Consider the following 25,058-nt stretch of genomic DNA (forward strand, 5'->3'; position numbering starts at 1 on the left):
GTCCTTAGCCCCGGTTTATCAGGTTTCATTCGGACAACATCACCTCAGTGGCTTACATCAACCATCAGGGAGAGATTAGGAGTTCCCTAGCCATGAAGGAGGTGGCACAGATTATTCAGTGGGCGGAAGCTCACAATTGTTGTCTATCTGCCATCCACATTCCTGGAGTGGGAGTGGGAAGTGGATTTAATCCTGAGCAGACAGACATTTCATCCCGGGAAATGGGCTCTACATCCAGAGGTGTTCTCCAGGTTAATCCTCAAATGGGGGGTGCTGGAGTTAAATCTGATGGCGTCTCGGCAGAACGGCAAGCTTCCAAGGTATGGTTCAAGGTCAAGAGATTCTCAGGCTGCTCTGGTAGATGCTCTGGTGGATCCTTGGGATTTTGGTCTAGCATACCTGTTTCCTCCATTTGCGCTCCTTCCATGAGTTATTGCTCGTATCAAACAGGAAAGCATGGGTAATTCTAATATCTCCTGTATGGCCTCGCAGGATCTGGTATGCAGACCTAGTGAAGATGTCATCTCGGCTGCCTTGGAGGTTGCCTCTTAGAAAGCACCTTCTAACTCAGGGTCCATTCCTCTATCCAAATCTCGTTTCTATGAAGCTGACTGCTTGGAGATTGAACACTTAGTTCTGTCTAAATGTGGATTTTCTGAGTCAGTCATTGAGACCATGATCCAGGCTCGCAAGCCTGTTACTCAAAAAATGGACCATAAGGTATGATGTAAATACATTTATTGGTGTGAATTTAAGGGCTACTCTTGGAGTAGGGTCAGGAGTCCTAGAATTTTGTCTTTTCTCCAGGGTGGTCTGGTGAAAGGATTGTCAGTCAGTTCTCTGAAAGGTCAGATTTCTGCATTATCTATTTTGTTACACAAGCATCTGGCGGATGTGCCAGATGTTTAATCTTTTTCTCAGGCCCTGGTCAGAATCAGGCCTGTGTTTAAACCTGTTGCTTCTCTTTGGATCCTTAGGCAGTAGGGTCTGTTTGAGCTGACGCATTCCATAGATATCAAGTTGCTATCTTGGAAGGTTTTGTTTCTTATTGCTATCGCTTCTGCTCAGAGAGTTTCGGAACTCTTGTCTTTGCAGTGTGATTCACCTAATCTTATCTTTCATGTGGATAGGGCGGATCTTCATACTAAATTGGGGTTTCTTCCTAAAGTGGTTTTGTATAGAAATATTAATCAGGAAATTGCTGTTCCTTCTTTCTGTCCCAAACGCCTGTTACACAACTTGGATGTTGTGCGTGCTCTAAAATTCTACTTACAGCTGACTAAGTATTTTCGCCAGTCTTCTGCCCTATTTCTTTTTTTCTCAGGAATGCGTAAAAAGGCTACTACTTCTCTTTCCCTCTGGTTGAGAAGTATAATTTGTTTTGCTTATCAGACTGCTGGACAGCAGCCTCCTGGGAGAATTACAGCTTATTCCACGAGGGCTGTATCCACTTCTTGGGACAACCCCACCCTTTTTTAAGTCAGTTATCTTTTACTAAACCTCAGGCACCTCTACACCTTTGCATTATTCCTTTTACTTTTCCCTTTGGTCAAATGTTTGGGGAATATGGGTAGGGGAGTGACACGTAACAGCTTTTCCATGGTGCTCTTTGCCTCCTCCTGCTGGCCAGGAGTGATATTACCACTAGTAATTGAATGACGTCGTGGACTCTTCATATCCGGAAATAAATAAATGTATCAGGTAAGCATACATTTTGTTTTAATCTGCTTTTTATGTTTGTGAACAGAAGTTGGGCAACACATTGTCCATAACTACTTGTCCATAAATACCCCTCAAACAGAGAAGATATATACCAATATTTAAATGTTTTCTCAGTTCTCTTTCATCCTTCAACTAAAGTATTCTACTTATGTTCAGTGCCATTGGGTTGTTTTTAAATACTGAAGAGGCAGAGTTGTAGAGTGTAGAAGAAAGAGGAGTAGACAAAGTGGTAGCATTTAGAAAGAAGAGGAAGAGACAGAGTGGTAGCATGTAGAAGAAAGAGGAGGAGACAGAGTAGTAGCATGTAGAAGGAAGAGGTAGAGACAGGGTGGTAGCATGTAGAATGAAGAAGTAGAGACAGAGTTGTAGCATGAAGAAGGAGGAGGAGCATGTAGAGGTAGAAAGAGTGGGGTAGCATGTAGATGTAGAGACAGAGTGGTAGCATGTAGAATGAAGAGTTAGAGACAGAGTGGTAGCATCTAAAGGTAAAGACAGAGTGGTAGCTTGTAGAGGTAGAGAGAGTGGGGTAGCATGTAGAGGTAGAGAGAGAGTGGTAGCATGTAGAATGAAGAGTTAGAGACAGAGTGGTAGCATGTAGAGTTAGAGATAGAGTGGCAGCATGTAGCATGTAGGGGTAGAGACAGAGTGGTAGCATTTAGAGGTAGAGACAGAGTGGCAGCATGTAGAGGTAGAGACAGAGTGGTAGCATGTAGAGACAGAGTGGCATCATGTAGCATGTAGGGGTAGAGACAGAGTGGTAGCATGTAGAGGTAGACACAGAGTGGCAGCATGTAGAGGTAGAGACAGAGTGGTAGCATGTAGAGGTAGAGACAGAGTAGTAGCCTGTAGAATGTAGAGTTAGAGACAGAATGGTAGCATGTAGAGGTAGAGACAGAGTGGTAGCATGTAGAGGTAGAGACAGAGTGGTAGCATGTAGAGGTAGAGACAGAGTGGCAGCATGTAGAGGTAGAGACAGAGTGGTAGCATGTAGAGGTAGAGACAGAGTGGCAGCATGTAGCATGTAGGGGTAGAGACAGAGTGGTAGCATGTAGAGGTAGAGACAGAGTGGCAGCATGTAGCATGTAGAGGTAGACACAGAGTGGTAGCATGTAGAGGTAGAGACAGAGTGGTAGCATGTAGAATTAAGAGTTAGAGACAGAGTGGTAGAAAGTCAAGTCAAGTTAAGAATACTACAGTATTATTACATGTATTGTCAAAGTAATATGTTACAATAAAACAGATCAATAACAATTTATAAAGTAGAAGTATATTGGGTAAATATGATAACAGTCCATTTAATCAGATTTTGGGTTCTGGTCATGTGACAGTCTGCTACATATTTTGCTACTATACTTATAGCTTTATTTTTTATCTCCTAAGAGTACACTTGGTGGCATATTTATCAAGCTCCGATTGGAGCTTGATGTCCCATGTTTCTGGCGAGCCTGCAGGCTCACCAGAAACAGCAGTTCTGAAGCAGCGGTCACAAAGACCGCTGCTCCATAACCTGTCCGCCTGCTCTGAGCAGGCGGACAGACATCGCCACAATACAACCCGATCAAGTACGATCGGGTTGATTGACATCCCCCTTGTGAGCTGCTGGTGCAATGCTGAATACGGCGAGCGTATTGCTCACCGCATTCAGCGAGGTCTGGCGGACCTGATCCGCAGTGTCGAATCAGGTCTGCCAGACCTTGATAAATATGCCCCATAGTCTTTCTTGTTCAGACATCTGTGGGAAGTCTGTTATTTCTTTAGTTATTTCTGGGAAGTATTTATCCCTTAAGAGTTTGCATCTTGTACAAGAGAAAGAGCTCTTCAGTCTCTATGTCCCCGATGTTACACTGTGCACATTGTCTGGTTGTCCTGGGTCTCCATTTTGTCTGATATCTGCCAGTCTCTATTTCCAGCTGGTGGTCAGAGATTCTGTATTTAGTGAGTATGTGGCTTTACTTTGGGTTGGTGACACTTGTGAGATACTCAGCTAGGTTGTACTCTCTTTGCAGAGACCTGTAACACTCCAGCTTGTTCTGTTGTCCTATCTGTTCCTCCAGTGCCCAGTGTACTTACCCTTCAGAGCTGTTTGTAAGGTGTTTGGTGACACTCTCTCATGGGATGTGCTTTCACTGATTTTGCAGGTCTGATATATATTCTCTAAATGCTTTTGACGCTGGGTCACAGAGTGCTTGGTGGTAAAGTGTATTTGTGTTACTATTTGTGAGGTGACACCAGAATTTGTACACCCTTTTTTGCATTGGTAGCAGCAATGGGAATCTTCCCAGCTCTGCTCTGCACCCATTGTTATGGGCACTTCTGTCTAGATGCAGTGCATATTTACAGAATAGGAGTCCACGTCTGGTTTTCCCTATCACCCAATGGGAGACTATCCCCAGGGTCATATTTACATATGCATAACAGAAAGAGAAGCAGTCTGCAAGGAACTAACAGCAGCATCAATAGCTTGTTCTATGGCCCGGTTACCACCTGGAAGTAGCTTCTTTCTGCCCAATTGTGCTTTTCACAGAGGAAAACTTTCCTGTAGTATATCAGGCTGATCCTGCCAACATGGTCAGTCCAGCCCCGAAATACCAGGCAGTTCTCCTCTGAACAAGGAAAAGGCAACCCCAGACGATCGTTTCGGCCTTCTGTGGGCTTTGTCAGTGAGGTGCAGCCATATTCCTCTAAGCACATTGGGCAAGGAGTCCACGTCTGGTTTCCCACATCACCCATAGGGAGACTATCCCCAGTGTCATATTTACATATGCAAAACAGAAGTCTCCCTATGGGTGATGGGGGAAACCAGACGTGGACTCCTTGCCCAGTGTGCATAGAGGAATGTGGCTGCACCTCACTGACGAGTCCCATAGGAGGCTGAAACGATCTTCTGGGGTTGTCATGTTCCTTGTTCAGAGGAGAATTGCCTGGTATTTTGGTGCTGGACTGACCTTAATTGGCGGGATCAGACTGATATACTTCAGGAAACTTTTCCTTTGTGAAAAGCACACTGGTCTAAAAGAGGCTGCTTCCGGGTGGTAAATCGCCATAAAACTAACTGATGAGCTGTTGTTAGTTCCTGGTGGAGTGCTTCTCTCTTTGTATGCAAATTGATATGACCCTGGGGAAGTCTCCCTATGCGTGATGGGGGAAACCAGACGTGGACTCCTTGCCCAGTGTGCTTAGAGAAATGTGGCTACACCTCACTGACAAGGCCCATAGGAGGTCGAAACGATCGTCTGGGGTTGTCATGTTCCTTGTTCAGAGGAGAATTGCCTGGTATATCGGTGCTGGACTGACCTTAATTGGCGGGATCAGACTGATATACTTCAGGAAAGTTTTCCTTTGTGAAAAGCACACTGGTCTAAAAGAGGCTGCTTCCGGGTGGTAAATCGCCATAGAACTAGATGATCAGCTGTTGTTCATCCCTGGTAGAGCGCTTCTCTCTTTGTATGCAAATGCCTTAAGTAACAGTTCTGTAGGACGGTTTAGATCGGCTTACAGCTTCTTGATTGCATGGAAGGCTCTAAGGGTTTTTTATTGCAGTGTTTTGATGGCCGGTTTAAAGCTTCCTGATGCACTCACTGTAAGCCCAAGATAGGTATAATTTTAAGTGTGCTCTACCTCTTTAGAGAAGAATAGGAATTTGAGTTTTTGCTGGAGATTTTTGAGGTTTTTCTGGAAAATCGTGACTTTAGTTTTTTCCATGTTCACTTCCATTGCCCATGACTTAGAGTATGTCTGCAGTATATCTAGTTTTTCTTGCAAACCCACTGCTGTGGGGGACAGGATGAGCAGGTCATCTGAATACAAGAGACAATGGATTTCCTTCCTATTCAGGGATATACCTGGTGCTGTTCTATTTTCCAGTACTGTAGGCAGATCATTAATGTACAGGTTGAATAATGTGGGACTGAGGCTGCATCCTTGTCTGGCACCTCTCTTTTGTTCAAAGCTCTTTGTTTGAAGTTTTTTTATTTCTACTTTACATTTGAGGGATGAATATATGGTCTTTATTATGTCATATGTCTTCCCACCAATTCCACTTTGCAGCAGTTTCATGCATAGGTCAGGGTGCCAGATTGAGTCAAATGCTTTTTTGAAGTCCACAAAGCATGCAAACACCTTCCCTGATGGTGAGCTTTTCACATACTTGTTAGTGATAGATTGTAATGGGAAGATGTGGTCTGTGGTTCTTTATTTAGGGAGGAAACCTATCTGACTCATGTGCAGGGTTCTGCTGTCTATTAGAAATTTTAATATTCTTTTGTGCAGAAGAGTTTGCTCACATTACTGTTTACACAGTCTTCCCTGTAGTTATTTGGGTCAGTTAGATCCCCATGTTTGTGGATTGGGGTAATCAGACCTTCTTTCCATGTTTCTGGGAAGTGTCCTGTTTGTAAGATGATATTAAACAGTTTTGTGAGAGCCTCTTGGAGCTGTGGGCTGCTGTGAATCAACATCTCATTTAGTATTTGGTCAGATCCACAAGCTTTTCTTGGTTTTAATGACGTTATCCCTTCTGCAACTTCTCGTAGTGTGAAGGGGTAGTGTAGAGGAGTTTGATAGTTCTTTATTACATTTTCTAAATTTAACAGTTTTTCCCAAATTTATTTTTGTGACATACTGAGCTTATTAGGTTCTAGATATTTGTATAATGTTTAAAAAATAATTTGTCCTTATGTCATCATCTTGGATTGGAATATGCCCAGTGGCTTTTGAGGTGAATTTTTTCCACAAGCTCCAAAAGGAATTATTATCTGTTGATTCTTGAATTTGGGAGAGGGTTTTATTTAGGTGGTTTATTTTCTTGTGTTTGAGGGTAGTTTTGTACTCTTTTAGTTTACTGTTATATATGCACCTCAGATCCTCTCTCAGTGGTTCTCTGTGTTTAAGGTTTGATAATTTTCTCACCCCAAGTCGTGCTGAACACTCTTTATCAAACCAATCATTTTTATTGTTATTTTTCCTGTGTCTTTTGTCTGACAGTTTAAGGGATTTGCTTGCTGTTAAATCATTTGTTGCTTTATTTGTGTCATATGGAGTATAACTGTAGCTTCTATTAATGAAAGCATTAAATTGATTAGTTATCTCCTCAGTTTCCAAGCTGTTCATATAGATTTCCTTACTTTGATAGGACCACAGGTAATTAGGGGGCATTCTGTACAGATGTTTACTGGCATTCCATGTTGGGATTTTCTTTGAACTATTGATGGGTAGGACAATTTGGTTATGGTCTGATAGGTAGGATTGGGGTCTAACTATCAGGGAATTGATCTTTCTGATGTCCAGGTCTGTGATCACATAGTCAATTACACTTTTACCTCTTGATGAGTTAATGTAAAGCTTCCCACCCTGTCTCCTGTTACCCTTCCATTTACAATGTACAGACCTAATATTTTACAAAATTCATACTCTTTCCAAATATATGTTTATTTTCTTGGCTGGAGGTACAGTCCCTTGCATTGCTTGTGCGAGCATTCATGTCTCCAATTAGCATAATTTGTCCTTTGTTTGAAAGTTTAAGATCTTCCCCTGCAGTGTATTGAAGTATTCTGGGTCATAATATGGTGATTCCTGTGGTAGAATGTATATGGCACAGAGATAGAGATTGTGAGATGTCTGTACAAGGCTCTTTGATATTTGTATCCACAGATGTGTTGCACCTCTCTTCACTGGGGTGATAAATGGTTGGAGACTCTCTTTGTACCACACTAATAACCCCCCTGAGAGTCTCCCTCCTTTCTTCTTTATGTTGCTGGGATTATTAACTCTTTATAGTCCATAGGGCAAGATGATGCTGTGCTTCTATCTTGCCATGTCTCCTGTAACAAAATAATATCATGGTTTCTTATATTTTGTTGAAAATCAGGATTTCTGATTTTGTCTCCAAAGGTGTAGGAAGTGAGTCCTTGTATTTTCCAGCTGCTGATTATGAGACTGTTCATCTTGTAGAAGTATAGATAAAGTTTTAGCATGTAAATGAAGAGTTAAAAACAGAGTGGTAGCATGTAGAAGTGTAGACAGAGTGGTAGCATGTAGAGGTGTAGACAGAGTGGTAGCATGTAGAATGAAAAGTTAGAGACAGAGTGGTAGCATGTAGAGGTGTAGACAGAGTGGTAGAATATATAAGGAAGAGTTAGAGACAGATTGGTAGCATGTAGAGGTGTAGACAGAGTGGTAGCATGTAGAATGAAGAGTTAGAGACAGAGTGGTAGCATGTAGAGGTGTATACAGAGTGGTAGCATGTAGAATGAAGAGTTAAAGACAGAGTGGTAGCATGTAGAGGTGTAGACAGAGTGGTAGCATGTAGAATGAAGCGTTAGAGACAGAGTGGTAGCATGTAGAGGTGTAGACAGAGTGGTAGAATATATAAGGAAGAATTAGAGACAGAGTGGTAGCATGTAGAGGTGTAGACAGAGTGGTAGAATGTAGAATGAAGAGTTAGAGACAGAGTGGTAGCATGTAGAGGTGTAGAAAGAGTGGCAGAATATGTAAGGAAGAGTTAGAGACAGAGTGGTAGCATGTAGAGGTAGAGAGAGTGGTAGCATGTAGAATGAAGAGTTAGAGACAGAGTGATAGCATGTAGAGGTGTAGACAGAGTGGTAGCATGTAGAATGAAGAGTTAGAGACAGAGTGGTAGCATGTAAAGGTGTAGAAAGAGTGGCAGAATATGTAAGGAAGAGTTAGAGACAGAGTGGTAGCATGTAGAGGTAGAGAGAGTGGTAGCCTGTAGAATGTAGAGTTAGAGACAGAATGGTAGCATGTAGAGGTAGAGACAGAGTGGTAGCTTGTAGAGGTAGAGAGAGTGTGGTAGCGTGTAGAGGTAGAGACAGAGTGGTAGCATGTAGAGGTAGAGACAGAATGGTAGCTTGTAGAGTTTGAGACAGAATGGTAGCATGTAGAGGTAAAGACAGAATGGTAGCATGTAGAGGTAGAAACAGAATGGTAGCATGTAGAGGTAGAGACAGCGTGGTAGCTTGTAGAGGTAGAGACAGAGTGGTAGCATGTATGTGTTTAGTGTGTAATTTAATTTATGGCTTGCTGAAGAAATTGAACTTTCGAGATCCAAGAATGAGTCACCACCCTAATTCTCCATCTACTACAGTCTAAACCCAACCATAGGCATCAGTCTTAAAAACTACAGGTCACAGATTGAAATTTCACACAAGCATGCTGAAACATAGATGATAAACCCCTATGAAAGTAATTTGTCTTAAAGTAAAATACTATTGGACAGAATTTGCCCTCCTTATGTGAAATCCCTGTCAAATGCTTTTTGGATCGCATAGTTCCACCTGGTCTAGCTGTAGAGCCCTGATTTAACTGACAATTTATTAGCTATTTGTATGGTCTATCTTGGGACTCTTTTTAATGTATTTATTTAACTTTTGAATAAATTAAGTTTTATGAAATTTGTTCCTGTGACATCATATGATGTGGTTTAATTTGGAGCAGCATATCTGGTTGAGAGGTATACAAGCCATATTACATAAAGCTATAAGTAGCTACATTGTAAACAAAGAGAATTCTTTAAAAATAAAGCTAACATAGTATACTTCACTATTGGTATATATTTTTTCATCTTTTAAAGGGACAGTAAACACTTTCAGGCTGTAATACAAAAGGCTTACTTATGCATAGCAAAACAACTTTGGATTATACTTACATTGTTTAGTTTTCCTCATTTTCTGTATTTAAGTCTGAAAATCAAAGATTTTCTATTCCTGAAAACATGGCAGACTTCACATTCCTAATTTTTCCACATATATCTCAGTAATTTGTAGTTTGTTAGCTTATCATTTCAGCTGAAGCCAAACAATGGGGTGTTAACATAGTGGTAGTGACAAGTCCTCTCATCTCCAGACTAAAGGCCAGATTAGCACCCCAAAACAACGAAAGTGGTGGGTCTAGTTTGAGCATTGAGAATCAATAGCAGCAAACAAGGTGTTAATCTGATCTAATATAGTTCAAACTGCTGATATGTTAATCTATTAAAAAAGCTGTAATCGCAAGTGTTTACTGTCCCTTTAAGAGGGATCTCTCTATGAAGAAAAATAACAAAGACGACATAATTGAATGTGAATAAGCACAATTATAAAGAATAAAAGAGTAAAGAAAAGAAAAAAAAGGACATTTATATGGTTATATATTGGGGCCGATTTATTAAAGTGCGAGCGGACATGATACAATGTAGCGTTTCATGTCCGCCGCACATCGATAAATGCTGACAGCATACGCTGTAGGCATTTATCATTGCACAAGCAGTTCTGGTGAACTGCTTGTGCAATGCCTCCCCCTGAAGATTCAGCCGCTAGCAGAAGGGTGTCAAGCAGCCCTATCATATAGGATCGAATGGATTGATGTTCACAGCCTCAGAGCAGGCAGACAAGTTATAGAGCAGCGGTCTTTAGACGGAAACAGGGGCATCAAGCTCCATTCAGAGCTTGATAATTTGGCCCCATTGTATCCCTTTCTTTTGCTTCGATGTTGGGGGTTATATTTGTTACAATGCATGGTTTAAAGAGATGTATAACAGTTATATGATACATAATATAGCCATATATATTTACAGAAAGGTTTTATTTATTAATAGACATTGTCAGGTTATTTGTATAATGTTCACTGCACTAAACAATCCTGGGACTTTATAAAACTCTTTTGATTTTACAAGACTATCATGTTTCTCGCTGGAAGAATTTAACATAAAACTTTGTACCATGTGCAAGTTAGGGTAATTTAGTTACTTCTAAAGTAAAAGTGTTTTAGAACAAGGCAAAAAATATCACAGAATGAATAGGATTTTGCTTGTTCTTAGTTATATCCCTTAAGAACATTTTAGTTTGGGTACATTTTATGTCACATTATATATATAACTGTTCGCTTGCTGCAGATCCTTCATAAATGATGTTAAATCTCTCCCTAGAGATCTTTCAATGCTGTAAAATCGGACTGTGAAAAATGTAACAGGTTATACTATAAAGCTATTACATTTCTAGTCATGCATTCCACAGCTCTATAATTCAGTATCTGCTCTGAAATGCCATCACAATTCTCACTAAATATAATTTCATCTTTTTCTGCCAAAAAGAGCAGTGTGAGAGGTGAAACCTGAACATACTCCTTTGTAAATATATTCTCCTCATCACTTTTTTTTATTTTATATAAAAGATAAATAATTGAAATAGATTTGATGTTACCAAGTGATCTTTAAAGGGACATTAAATACCAATTTTTTCATTCATGATTCAGGAATGTAAGATCAGGATTGTGCACGTGTCTGCAGCACTATAAGGTATCAGTTTTGCAAGAATGTTAGACATTTGCAAGAGAACTAGATGGCAGCGGATTTCTCTGCCATGTACTGTTCCAGACATAGGCACGCTACCTACATAGGTATCTCTTCAACAAAGAATACCATTAAGAATGAAGCACATTTTTATGATAGAAGTATTAGAACAAGGCATAAAATATCACATATTCTAAAAATAATTAATAGGATTTTGTTTGTTCTTAGGTATTCCCCTTAAAGGGACATTTAACACTAAATAAATGCTAGATAGAATAATGCATTCAAAGAAAAGATGTCTGTGAATAACATGTAGATTTTTTTTAGTGTCTATAAAACAATTTTAGCTGCCATGTTGTAACTTAAGTTACCTCCTCTGGTTTGGCCAATTAGGGACAGTTATAAATAGGTCACTAGAGTATGCAGTCAATGGGGCCGATTTATTAAAGCTTCAACTGATAAAGTGTCAAGATCAACAAAAGTTGAAATGTCTGACGTAATATATGCTCCTACGATATCAATCCGACGCAGATCAATGCTTGCGCTATTCGAGCGGAATACTGATCATCCGCCGTCACATTCGACTCTATTTGACCCTCTTGCCAATTGATCAAACATTCAACAGGTACGCTTGCGTCAATTCGGATGCAGCATACCTATCGTTCAAACCGCCACCCTTGAGGCCGCGAATGCCATAGAAATCAATGGGAGTCTGAAAACACAGAAAGGTTATGTTTGATGCTGCAAGAGAATGAAGCATATTAGATAATAAAATTTAATTTGAAACATTATTAAAATTGTATACTCTTTCTAAATCAAACAATATTATTGTTCCAAATTTGGTGCAAAGTATTGCTTCAAATATGGTGCACTAGTAGATATAGGGATACAAATGTAATGAGAGACAAAGATGTAACAATCCATAAGTAGTAATGTATTTATTTCAAAGCAAGGGGACAATATGATTGCTCCAAATTTGGTGCGAAATACTGCTCCGAATTTGGTGTGAAGTATTGCTCCAAATTTGGGCTCCAAATTGGGTGCACTAGTAGATATAGGGATAAAAATGAAATAAATACATTACTACTTATGGATTATGTTACATCTTTGTCTCTCATTACAAAGCAAGGGGACAATATAGAGATAAAATGAAATAAATACATAACATAATATAGCTAACTTACATTGTTTTTCTTTTTTTGGGGGGATAAATCTATTTGTACCATGTTTTAGGCATGTAATACAAGTCCCACTCTCCACTTTGCGTCAAATTTGACGCAACACTTTTTGCACCAAATTTGACGCAATACTAAAAATCAACCCACAAACTAGTGAAATTTTCCACCACTTTTGATTGGGAAATGCATAATCACATGATTTATTTCTTCAGCCAATCTAATTTAAATATACACTTTCTACTACCACTAATGAATCAAATTGCTTGATACTTGTGTCACTGATCACTCATCAGAACTTGCAAGTGCCATTTGTTACATTGTGCATTATACTTTGAAAGTATGTGTATGTGAAATTAGTATTAAAGTTAAACATTGATGATGACATTAGGACACACAGTGTAATATTTTAGACAATGATTTTAAAATTTTAATGATGTTTGATTCAATATAATCTTAAGCTGATAGCTCAAAGGGATAGTCTACTTAACATTAAACTGTCATGAACCAGATACAGCAGAAATTAAAATCACCCCTTTACTGTCATGCTCTTTTCAATGTTTTTCTTCCTTCTCTTGATTTTCATTTTCATTAAGAAATGTCATCTTATATGCAAACCCATTTTTTTACACCTGTGTAGGGGTGGTGTCAGGGGCGTATTGAGAACAATCAGGGTCCCGGGCAAAAATTAGGGAAGGGCCCCCCACTGTCTCAGGAATTGCAGGGAGAGATCCGCGGCATCACCTGAATGCTAAGGGAGAATGTAGATACAAGTTTGCACACTGGAAACAAACTTGCGTGAGACAGCTTGCATATACAAAAGATATTTTAATGAAGTGTGCAGCTTAAAAACATAGCCATCAGGCATAAGAAACATGGGTGAAGGGTCAAAGAAGACAGGAAATTGACATGTTTCGTGTGGGTCCACCCTTTCACAATGACCCAAATATATTCAAATGTATGTAAATGAACATGGAAACCTCCGTGCCCTGTTTTCACCAGGCCCCCCAACCTTCAGGGCCAGGGCAACCAATGTCAAAGGCCAGAGACAGGGCCCCCAACCTCCAGGGCCAGACCCCACACTCCATGGCCCTCACAGCCTCAGTCCCTCAACAGGACCCCCCACATTCTAGGGCCCCCCAAGCAACAAACCCAACATCCAGGCACAAGGGCCCCACTAAACCCACACTTAACTGCTTAGTTACTGATAAAGCAGCAGTCAGTCCCTGCTTAAGCAGCTCACCAGGAGAACTGGAGAGGTCATTTGTGGGCCCCCCCCCCCTACATATGGGCCCTTGGTCCAGGTCCTAATTGCCCGGCTGATCAATCCGCCCCTGGGTGGTGTTTAAAACTAGACTGCAATCAGGAGCGGTTACACAGGTGCAGAGAGAAAACTGTCCTAGCTCTTAAAATATCCATTGATTGCAAATAAATACATGACACCCTGATTACATGTTATATTCACAATTATTACTGCTCAGAATAATAATACATTTACACTATATACATAGAGTGGTATAAATAAACACAGAGATATGAAAGACAACATTGTTTAGAACAAAAAAGGAATTTAGGGACATGTAAATATGTTTGCAAACAATTTCTGACATAACATTATATACAAATAAAAAGTTGGGAAAAATAGAATATCCGCAACATCGATGACTCTTCTTTATCAACAGTCCGATGCTCATCGCTCCATACTTGACGCGCGTGTTTTTGACAGACTTTTTAATAAATAAGGCCGCCGTATGTAGATTTGCAGCAGTGATGTCTGGCGAGCGTATTGACTCCAGTGAATGTGTCAATATTGACACAGTGATAAATAGGCCCCAATGGCTGTGTGGAATATAACAGTGTTCTGCATTTCCTCTTTTAACAGGAACTGAAAAGCTCACAATTTTAGAATGGAATTACAGAAAAGGGGGACAAAATAAATAATGAAAATATATTGCAGAGTTTTATATATATATATATATATATATATTCATTATATATATATATATGTTCATTAACTTTTATAGAGCAAGTCATGCGGTATGTCTTTTCCGCGCGTGATATGGTCTTTTCGCAAGCGAATTTAATTTGCGCAGATATTACAAGTCTTGAAAAATCACTATTGCGTGCGCAATCGTCTTTTAGGCAACAATCATTTCTGCAAAGAGATATTCACATATAGATCTCGAGATATCTAGACATATATAATCATATAAAATATCTCACTTTTAATAGATATATCAGTCCAAAAACATATATAGAGAAATATTTATTTACAAATTATTAGAACATATTCCATTTCCGTTAACAAAATATTCTTGCATTATGAAATATTCACATTTTAAAGTTCAGTTTTCGAGGAGAATACGTCATGGGCTTTGCGCAACAGATTAGGGTGTGTTTTTTTTTAACAAACAAAATGTTAATTGATCTTTTTAAGCCAGTCAATTAAATTGGATTTTGTTTATTCACAAAAGTCATTCTTATTTTTTAAAAGGTTCATTATACTGGAAAAAATTTGCTCTCATTTGTAAAAGCATTTATTTTCATCACTCTTTTGTTCTTGAAAATCTATGTGTTCAGGAGCCGAAGAAAACTGCTTGTTCCAAGCAAAAACGAAATATTTTTATTCCCAGTTTCTAAATGCAAATTTTGTTGATAAATTACTTATTTGTTTCACAGGTATTGATTACAGCGTAAAAACACTAACAGTAGATAACTCTCAGGTGGCACTGCAGCTTTGGGACACAGCTGGACAAGAAAGGTATTTTACTACTAACACTAATATTTATATATACTGTATAATGTTTATACAGTGCTTTTGTGTAAATATATTAATTTATATAATGTATATATATATATATATATATATAAGGCTTCTATAAAATCTTACTTATAAGTAGTCTTGCATTAGAATAATAATGGAAGATAGTAAAAGCTTCTCCTTATTGGTTAAAGGGACAGTAATCAGTTTAAGATTTTTTTTATATAAAATATTTAATTATGGGTAGTAAACAACTCTGCAGTATATATTTTTGCTATTTGTCACCTTATCTTATAATGTAAATTTTAAAGAGCAATTGTCAGGTTTCAAAAACCTAACCCTGCCCCATATATGTCCATAATTGGCTTCAGCAGAGAGTGTCAGATAAGAACTACCAAACAATGATCATTTTGCTAAAATCATGGCCGTGGCTACTTTTGCCTCCCCCTTTAAAAAGTCCTGACTGACTCCTCAAAGTTAAGGGATAGGTATTGTTTATCTGTCAAAAAAGTAATTGTGAACAAGATGCTAATGCATTTAAAACATTTTTAAATGCACCCATTATGTTAACATTGCAAGACATCAGACAATTATTGTAATTTAACGATGTTTACTGTCCCTTTAAAGTTAGTAATTAACTAAATACTTGTACAATAAACAATTAAATTTTTCCTATAAGTAGGTCTATACCTCTCATAGATTCACTTCCATTGCTTTATTCTAGTTATGTTTCTGGTTTTGAATTATAGCCCATGATGTCACACTATTTTACCATGTCTTCTTTATAAATAACTATTTGCAAATGTTATATCAGGACACCTACACAAAAGATCTCCATCTGTGCAGAATTTTGAATATAGATTAGTTTTTGCCAGAACTGCTGCAGACAAAACATTTTCTTTATTATTATTATTATTATTATTATTATTTTGGTATGATATTATGAAATAATGTAGAAATTGGGATTGGTGATAAATATGAGCCCAGGAAAGGGTATCTGCAAACATCCTCACCTGTTTTGGCTATGTGAAAGTATGCTTTGTGGCCATAGCATTAGACACATTTTTTTATCAATACTCTGATGCCACAGCAAACCTTCCCAGGGTCAGGATTTACCTTTGTAGAATGGGATGTCAGCCTCCACCAGGTAACCAGTCTGCAAAACCATACCACCTAACCATCCTGCTGGATTGCCATGGTTTAGTAAGTCTGACCTGCTACACACCCACTGCCTTTCACTGTCTGAGTTTTAACAGCCTAACTGAGCCATGCCCACAACCCACAACCCACACAGACATGCCAATAACCTGCTCAGACACACCCACAACCTACTCAGACACAGCCAAAACCTGCTCAGACACACCCACAACCTGCCCAGACACAGCCAAAACCTGCTCAGACACACCCACAACCTACTCAGACACAGCCAAAACCTGCTCAGACACACCCACAACCTGCCCAGACACAGCCAAAACCTGCTCAGACACACCCACAACCTGCCCAGACACAGCCAAAACCTGCTCAGACACACCCACAACCTGCCCAGACACACACACACAACCCACCAGACATGCCCTCAACCTGCCCAGACTTGTTTGTGACCCACCCAGACATGCCCACAACCTGGACAGACTTGATTACAACCCACCCAGACATACCTAGACATGCCCACGGTCCATCCACAACACCATCCTCCGGACATGGCCCTTCCTCATGATGTGTTCTCGTCTACAAAAGGTCAGAAAGTGTCAGGGAAATGTTGGGCAGTATGCAAAGTCGTCAAGACACAAGAAACACTAAATGCAATATACTCATAGAATAAGTCATATTGAAGTTCTGCATTCAGAAGAAATCAAAGCAAACTTTTAAAGAGTACATTTTCAGCTTTAATACAAATTAAAAGCCCAGGGTATTTTACTGATATAAAGGACACATCCCTCAAGAGCTATCAAAATCAAAGAGCTCTATTGTTCTTCAGAAAGGTAATTTTCCCCCCCACTGAAATGCATTGCTTTAATCTTTATTAAAGCTGGGAATTTGCTTAGTAAAAATGTTTGATCTGAACACATAATCCATTTAGCGCTTCTTGAGTGTCAACTCTATGGCACCCTATTTGTCTTCTTTTCTCCAAGGCTGTTTTTCTTGAGGACGCTTATGTCCCATCCCACTGAGGTATATCCAGACCCTGTGGTGCTGCCATCAAAGTGGGTTTTCAAGCAGAGCCAGGGAGAAATTAAAGCAAACAAAAGCTTCCATTCAGGGAAGCAGGGAAGTTATTTAGCTTCAACCATCATTTTACATATATTGTTTCATTTTTGCCCATTTTAGGTCACTGCCAGTGTATAAATACTCATTATCATAAAGTGCAACATGTTTATTATCATCAGTTTGTGTGTGTGTATATATATATACACACATGCACTGGCCACTTTATTAGGTACACCTGTTCAATTGCTTGGTAACACAAGTTGCTAATGAGCCAATCACATGGCAGCAACTGAATGCATTTAGGCATCTAGACGTGGTGAAGACGACTTGCTGAAGTTCAAACCGAGCATCAGAATGGGGATTTAAGTGATTTTGAACATGGCTGCTGATCTATTGGGATTTTCATGCACAACCATCTCTAGAGTTTACAGAGAATGGTCCAAGAATTAGAAAATATCCAGTGAGTGGCAGATGTTTGCACGACAATGCCTTGTTGTTAGAGGTCAGAGGAAAATGAGCAGACTGGTTCGAGATGATAGAATGGCTACAGTAACTCAAATAACCATTTGTTACAACCAAGGTATGCAGAATACCATCTCTGAATGCACAACATTTCAAACCTTGAAGCAGATGGGCTACAGCAGCAGAAGACTGCCCTGGTTGCCACTCCTGTCAGCTAAGAACAGGAAACTGTGGCTACAATTTGCACAGGCTCACCAAAATTGGACAATAGAAGATTGGAAAAACTTTGCCTGATCTGATGAGTCTCAATTTCAGCTGCGACTTTCAGATGGTAGGGTCAGAATTTGGCATAAACAACATGAAAGCATGGATCCATCCTGCCTTGTACCAACGGTTCAGGCTGGTGGTGGTGTAATGGTGGTATTTTCTTGGCACACTTTGGGCCCCTTAGTACCAATTGAGAATTGTTTAAATGGCACAGCCTACCTGAGTATTTTTGCTGACCATGTCCATCCCTTTATGACTACAGTGTACCCATCTTCTGATGGCTACATCCAGGAGGAAATGCACCATTTCACAAAGCTCAAATCATCTCAAACTGGTTTCTTAAACATGACAATGAGTTCACTGTACTCCAATGGCCTCCACCATCACCAGACCTCAATCCAATAGAGCACCTTTGGGATATGGTGGAACAGGAGATTTGCATCATGGATGTGCAGCTGACAAATCTGCAGCAACTGCATGATGCTATCCTGTCAATATGGCCCAAATTCTCTGAGGAATTTTTCCAACACCTTGTTGAATCTATGCCATGAAGAATTAAGGTAGTTCTGAAGGCAAAAGGGGGTCCAACCCAGTACTAGCAAGGTGTACCTAATAATGTGGCTGGTAAATGTGTACATATATATATATATATATATATATATATATATATATATATATATATATATATATATATATATATATATATATATATATATATATATATATATAACTATTGCTTGTTACTGTGGTACCTTTGAGGGAGGGGCCCAAAACCTTTTTTTGCACCAGGGCCCTCTTTTGTGTAGGTCAACCAGTTGGACAAACCCATGGCTAATTTTTCAATCAAGTATGTGTAATAAAAGTTAAAATTTCTTATGCCTGGTCCTATTCTGTCTCTACAGTCACAAGAGCAACACTAAAAAATAAAATGTATTTTTGAGAACAGAGCACAATTTATTAATCATCGGATGTCTCATTCATTCCCTAGACATCTTAGTGTACGCATTTCCCCTACAAGAATATTCAACAAATCCCCTATCATTTCAGATTTTTTTTTCCCTAGTAGTTACTTAAAATCTATTGCTTTGCTGGCCTCTTGTTTTCTGAAAAGGCCTAATTTATGAAAGTTTTAAATCATTAAAAGTTGTCATAGTCCATTCCTTCTTATGTTCACTAAACTATTTATATTAAGATCACGCATTGTGTTTTTGTAAGATTTACAGGGTGAGAAAGGCAGATTAACGGGCACTAAACCTGTCAATATTTGCAGGCATTTCCTTTAAGACATTAAATAAATATGAGTAAAATGTTGCCTTATTGTTTGGATTAAACTATAAGGTAGATTTTACATATAGATCAACATCAGATTATGAGAGCTGAGCATTCTAAGCATCATGTATTGTCTTTATATTTTCATGACACATCTGTTGGGCACTGAAAACCCATTACATTCTAATATTCTTTATCAAAAATTGTCAAAATGTCCAAATCACTTTGTTCAAGAGCCAGTGATATAGAATTCTAAACCATTCTGAATGAAAATTGTTCTCAAAAGTAATAAAAAATGTGATCCCCAATTGAATATTTCTGTTAAAATATCATCAACAATAACAATACATTTTCCTTATATGTTCTCAGCGTCTAGATGATTTAATAATTCCTTATGTGTGTGCTGTATAATATATCACAAAATGTCTTGAAACCATATGCAATAGACTTTGTATCTTTTACCCTTAAATATGATTATATGACTAATACCCTTTTCATATTTATATATTAAACTGTCAGTTAATTTTATGGTGTACACACGTGAGTAATATTTTTTTCTAACCTTGTAAAAAAAAAAAGTGTGAAGTTAGGCATTTGGCCAAGAAGGAAATTTAATACAAAATAAGTCATCTTTGAAGGGGGACTATACTGTGATTTATGATCATCTAAAATGTACAACAGCCGTTTAATATAATGAAAGAAGATAGCTAGGCTTATGTTACTAATTTACTTTAGATGTGCAGAATATTATTGCACCTGCTTCTGCTTTGTTAAAACAAACATTAGGAAATTTGCTAAATGGACGGTGAAATAATAAGAAAATTATTTTTGAGCATAGAAACCATTTGTCTGTGCATTGAGCATGTGAACATCAAATTGTAAATCGTGTTGCAGCCATCTTATTTATACATTGGCAAAAGTGCAATGTAAAGGGAGCGCCATCTAGCTGCAGTGTGCTTAAAATGCTTAAAAGGACAACACCCCCACCCACACAATATTTATTTCATGATTCAGATAGAGCAAACCATTTTAAACAACTTTCCAATTTTCTTCTATTATCATTTTTTTTGTTTTCTTGTTATCCTTTGTTCAAAAGCAGGAGGGTGACCCAGGTGATTGCACATGTCTGCAGCACTATATAGCCGCAGTTTTGCAAGAATGTTATACACTATTCTCTGCCATGTAGTGCTCCAGATGTGCATGCTACCTATTTAGATATCTTTTTAACAAAAAATAACATGAGAACAAAACAAGTTTGATAACAGAAGTAAATTTTAAACTTTTTTTTTTATTGTATTCTCTATCTGAATCAGGGGAAAAACAATTGGTTTCATGTCCCTTTAAGTGCTGCTTCCTCATTAGCCCATACACGTGCATGTATTTGCTAGAGAATTAATTCAGTTGAATTAAAGATATATTTTACTGTGAGATTGTTATGTTTGTTTCAAGCTTATATATTTTTTGGCTTTATTCTTGGCTGGTTGTTGTTTAGTAGAAATGGCATGTGCCAGAATATCTCCCTTGTTATTACAACTTTAGTATTACATAACATGATGGACATACATCAAAATGCTAAATTCTAAGAATTTAGCTTCTTTGTTTAAGCTAACTAGTCTGAATTTAAGTCATTGTATGTCACATCTGTCCGTTAATTTAATCTACCATCTTGATTGTTCACACAGTTAGTGTAGGAAGTCCTATTATTAATTGTACATGTAATAACAATTAAATTATCATAAATTAGACTGGCTAGACAAGCTGGAATTACTTGGTTGTAGCGATATATGAATTTTCTTTTTTCTTCTTAGGTACCGCAGTATCACAAAACAATTCTTTAGAAAGGCAGATGGTGTTATTGTAATGTATGATATTACATCCAAAGAAACATTCACTGCAGTTCGGCAGTGGCTGACAAGTGTAGAGGTATGTCAGTATGTCCTTGTGCACAATGTTACAATTACTGCATGCAAATATGTTGTGTTTACTTTAACAATTCATGTAGCTTTGCATTTATTAGGAAAGCAACTATGGATATCTGGATAAAAATACTCATTTTATATTGTTTTGTTATCTTTTAAATCAGGGAATTTATACTTAGAATATTCAATTACATTCATAGAAGTTGGTTTCCATTTTTACACTACCTCTGCCAAGTTTTTGTTTATATAAATAATTGAATTTAACATAACAGCTAAATAATTACCCAAAAATTGTTCCAAACAGGTTAAAGGGACATTAAAGCCATTTTTTTCTATCATGATTTAGAAAGAGAATACAATTTTAAACAACTTTCTAATTTACTTCTATAATCTATTTTGCTTCATTTTCTTGATATCCTTTGCTGAAAAGCATATCTAAATAGGCTTAGTAATTGTTGATTGGTGGCTGACATAGATGTCTTTTGTGATTGGCTCACCCATGTGCATTGCTATTTCTTCAGCAAAGGATATCTAAAGAATGAAGCAAATTATATAATAGAAGTAAATCGGAATGTTGTTTAAAATTGTATTCTCTGAATCATGACATATTTTTTGGGGGTTTAGTGTCCCTTTAAGTAGCAAGAGGAAAGCTAATTAAATAGTATGATACCTTATTATATATTGTTAATAATAATGCAAAAAACATTAAAGGGGCTTAAAACTCAACGATTTACCATGAAGTGTTTATGCATTGTGAAAAAAAATCTATATATTTGACTATATTTACTGTAATGTAACTCGGAATGTTGTATTTTTGTTAACTAGACAACATACTCCATACCTCAGAACCCTGACCCTACAATATTCTACAGAGCGTTGGCTTGGTCGTGTACTAGCTCAAAACTATACAAAATAACAGTTTTAAATGTTCTTAAAACATTAAGAGCTAGATTACAAGTAGATAACAATTGATATTCAGGTTACATTGTACTGTGTTTGGCCTGCACTAAGAATAGCACACACTGGTATCTTAACAGTGGAAACATTTATTTTAGCATCCACTATACTTTTAATAGAGATCTCAGGGAGTACTATTAGCTTTCATTTTACGTTTTTTTTTTTCGACCACAAAACAAAAAAAGGGAAGAACTCTACTACTTGAGTGGAGGTTTAGCGCTAGGGGAATGTTTTGCAATATTCGAAAAATGGGAAAAAAATGTACACGTTCGTTTGTTTCGAATTTTGAAAGTTTGCACAACATTCTAACATTTGTGTCATGTAATAGTATTTCTAATGCTTTCTTTAAATGTAATATTCAATTTGAATTATTCTAATAATCTGATTCGAAATATGCAATATATTTGTAATAGTATTTTGAATGTTCTCTTTAAATGTCATATTCAAATGATGCAATATTAAAAATAGAAACATTCAAATTGATATATTTGTATCTATTATTTATCAATTTAATAAATTCCCTACCACATGAACTATTGAACTTCTGAATAGTATTTATTAAATCGAATGTTACATTCAAAATTTCGAATGTGGATATTTGATCTAATTATGATGAACATTAGTAAAACAAAAGTAACATTCGAAAACCGGAAATAACATTTGATTACAGAATTTTAATGGATTTTCATTCTTATCAACATTCGATTGTCCAAAATGAATGTCCACAGGACTTTTTGTCCTACCAAACGAATTACACGTTCAGCACATTCGCCGATCCCTATTTAGTGCACTATTGGCTTATTGCTCAAGCGACTTTTTAGAGTACTCCATAGAAGCCTATTATGTGAGGGATTAAGTGCACTTGTGCTATCCAACATCCAGATATTAGATTGCACTAAAACTATCACTTGAGTGCTAAAGAATTGCTATTGCATTGTAATTTAAGTACAATAATAAAAGCGCTATTGATCTAACTCAAGTGATGTTAATGCACAATAACTCTAATATTTTTGTGCTCCATTTGTAATCTTGCCCTTATTTATGTCTCTTTAAGATCATCAAGTGTGACACCAAAATTTTACTTTAATAAAAAAAAATTGCTTTAAACAAACGTTCAGTATATATGTGTTATTCAATTTACTGACTATAAACATAGGTCTTTAGTTGTTTAAATCACAAAAGCATAACAAATATATAATCATTCTATGTAGGAAAACTTGAGTTATTTAGTAGAACACCGAAACGGAATCCAAGATGAAATTTAACTTTTTCTAATTTTTTTATTTTATTTATTAATTGTTTTTTTTTTTTGCAAAAATTGTTAGCTTGAAATATCATCTTAATCTCTTGTGTGTAATAGTTTCAGTATACCAGTGTATTTGTCACTACAGGAGGCAGCAGGTGACAATATTCCTATTCTTATGCTGGGTAACAAAACTGACATTGAGAGAGAAAGAGAAGTTCCGTGTGGAATCGGGGAGCATCTAGCTAAGGTATGTATGTTACACAAGAGAAATAATGCTTAAAGGGATATGAAATACAAATATATTCTTTTGCGATTCAGACAGAGCATACTGTTTTAACAAAAGTTTCCAATTTACCGTTACGTCTATTATCAAATCGACTTCCTCCCATGGCATTCTGTGTTTAAAGGACCAGTCAACACAGTAGATTTGCATAATCAACAAATGCAAGATAGCAAGACAATGCAATAGCACTTAGTCTGAACTTCAAATGAGTAGTAGATTTTTTTTTTTAATTGTTAAAGTTATGTCTTTTTCCACTCCCCCTGTACCATGTGACAGCCATCAGCCAATCACAAATGCATACACGTACCATGTGACAGCCATCAGCCATTCACAAATGCATACACACTTATTCTTGCACATGCTCAGTAGGAGCTGGTGACTCAAAAAGTTTAAAAATAAAAAGTCTGTGCACATTTTGTGAATGGAAGTAAATTGGAAAGTTGTTTAAAATGGCATTGTCTATCTGAATAATGAAAGTTTAATTTTGATTGAGTGTCCCTTTAAGAGCTACCTAGGTAGCATCTGGAGCCCTACATGGCAGGAAATAGTGCTGCCATCTACTGCTCTTGCAAATGGACAATATTTGTGCAAAACTGCTGCTTTATGCTCCAGAAATGGGCTGTCTTCTAAGCATACATCCCCGCTTTTCAACAATAAAGATGAATAAAATCTGATAATTGAAGTAAATCAGAAAGTTGTTTCAAATCACATGCTCTATCTGAATCACGAAAGAAACATATTGGGTTTCATATTCCTCATTTGTTGGTTAACCATTTAATAAATAATTTATAATCAAATATAACAATTTATTTAATTAATGTTGTTGAACAATTATTGGTGGTTGCAAGCATCAGTGATTTATATTAATAGGAGATGAGATGCCTGATCAGGAGAACTTATAACTGTGTGCTTAACGGTAGAAAAGGGTAAAGACAGACAGTCCAATTGGGGTAAAGAATGTAGATTGTTTGATTCTAGAGGCAGACTGTCAGAGAGTGAAGAGAGAAGTCAGATATACGGAAAGAGACAGAGGAAATTTAAAAAAGACATAAGCAGAAGTGAAAGCAGAAGGCCACTTATAATCACCATTGCTACTATTAATCTCATTATGAAGCACACTACACTAGTAAAGATATCACAGACAGAGAAAAAGTAATATAAGCTTTGTGCAAATAAATCAGCTGGAACCAGGATCATGGGACTCATTGTAGTTTATCAGATGTTTGATTTATTACAACCTTTTTCTCTTTCCATTAACCTTAAAGGGACAGTATACAACAATTTTCACTTAACTGCATGTAATAGACACTGCTATAAAGAATAATATGCACAGATACTGATATAAAAATCCAGTATAAAACTGTTTAAAAATTTACTTAGAAGCTCCCAGTTTAACACTGTTAATGAGATAAGCCAGGGACACCCACTGAAAGGGGCTGATAGCAGAACCTCCCCCTCCCCCCTCCCCTACATATGAAAAGACCCATTATACAAACAGATGCAGTA

The 25,058-nt window shown here is 37.4% G+C and overlaps 1 protein-coding gene across 1 annotated transcript in view; it reads left to right on the forward strand.

Moving 5' to 3' along the window:
• CRACR2A (calcium release activated channel regulator 2A) overlaps positions 1-25,058 on the forward strand; it is a 499,417-nt gene that overhangs the window by 464,763 nt on the left and 9,596 nt on the right. Inside the window, exons 15-17 of the mRNA XM_053718747.1 lie at positions 14,860-14,941; positions 20,956-21,070; positions 23,415-23,516. Of these exons, the coding sequence (XP_053574722.1) occupies positions 14,860-14,941; positions 20,956-21,070; positions 23,415-23,516 (299 nt within the window). The remainder of the gene's footprint in view (positions 1-14,859; positions 14,942-20,955; positions 21,071-23,414; positions 23,517-25,058) is intronic.

This window comes from Bombina bombina, chromosome 6 (genome assembly GCF_027579735.1).
Source record: "Bombina bombina isolate aBomBom1 chromosome 6, aBomBom1.pri, whole genome shotgun sequence".
NCBI classification, from domain to species: domain Eukaryota; kingdom Metazoa; phylum Chordata; class Amphibia; order Anura; family Bombinatoridae; genus Bombina; species Bombina bombina.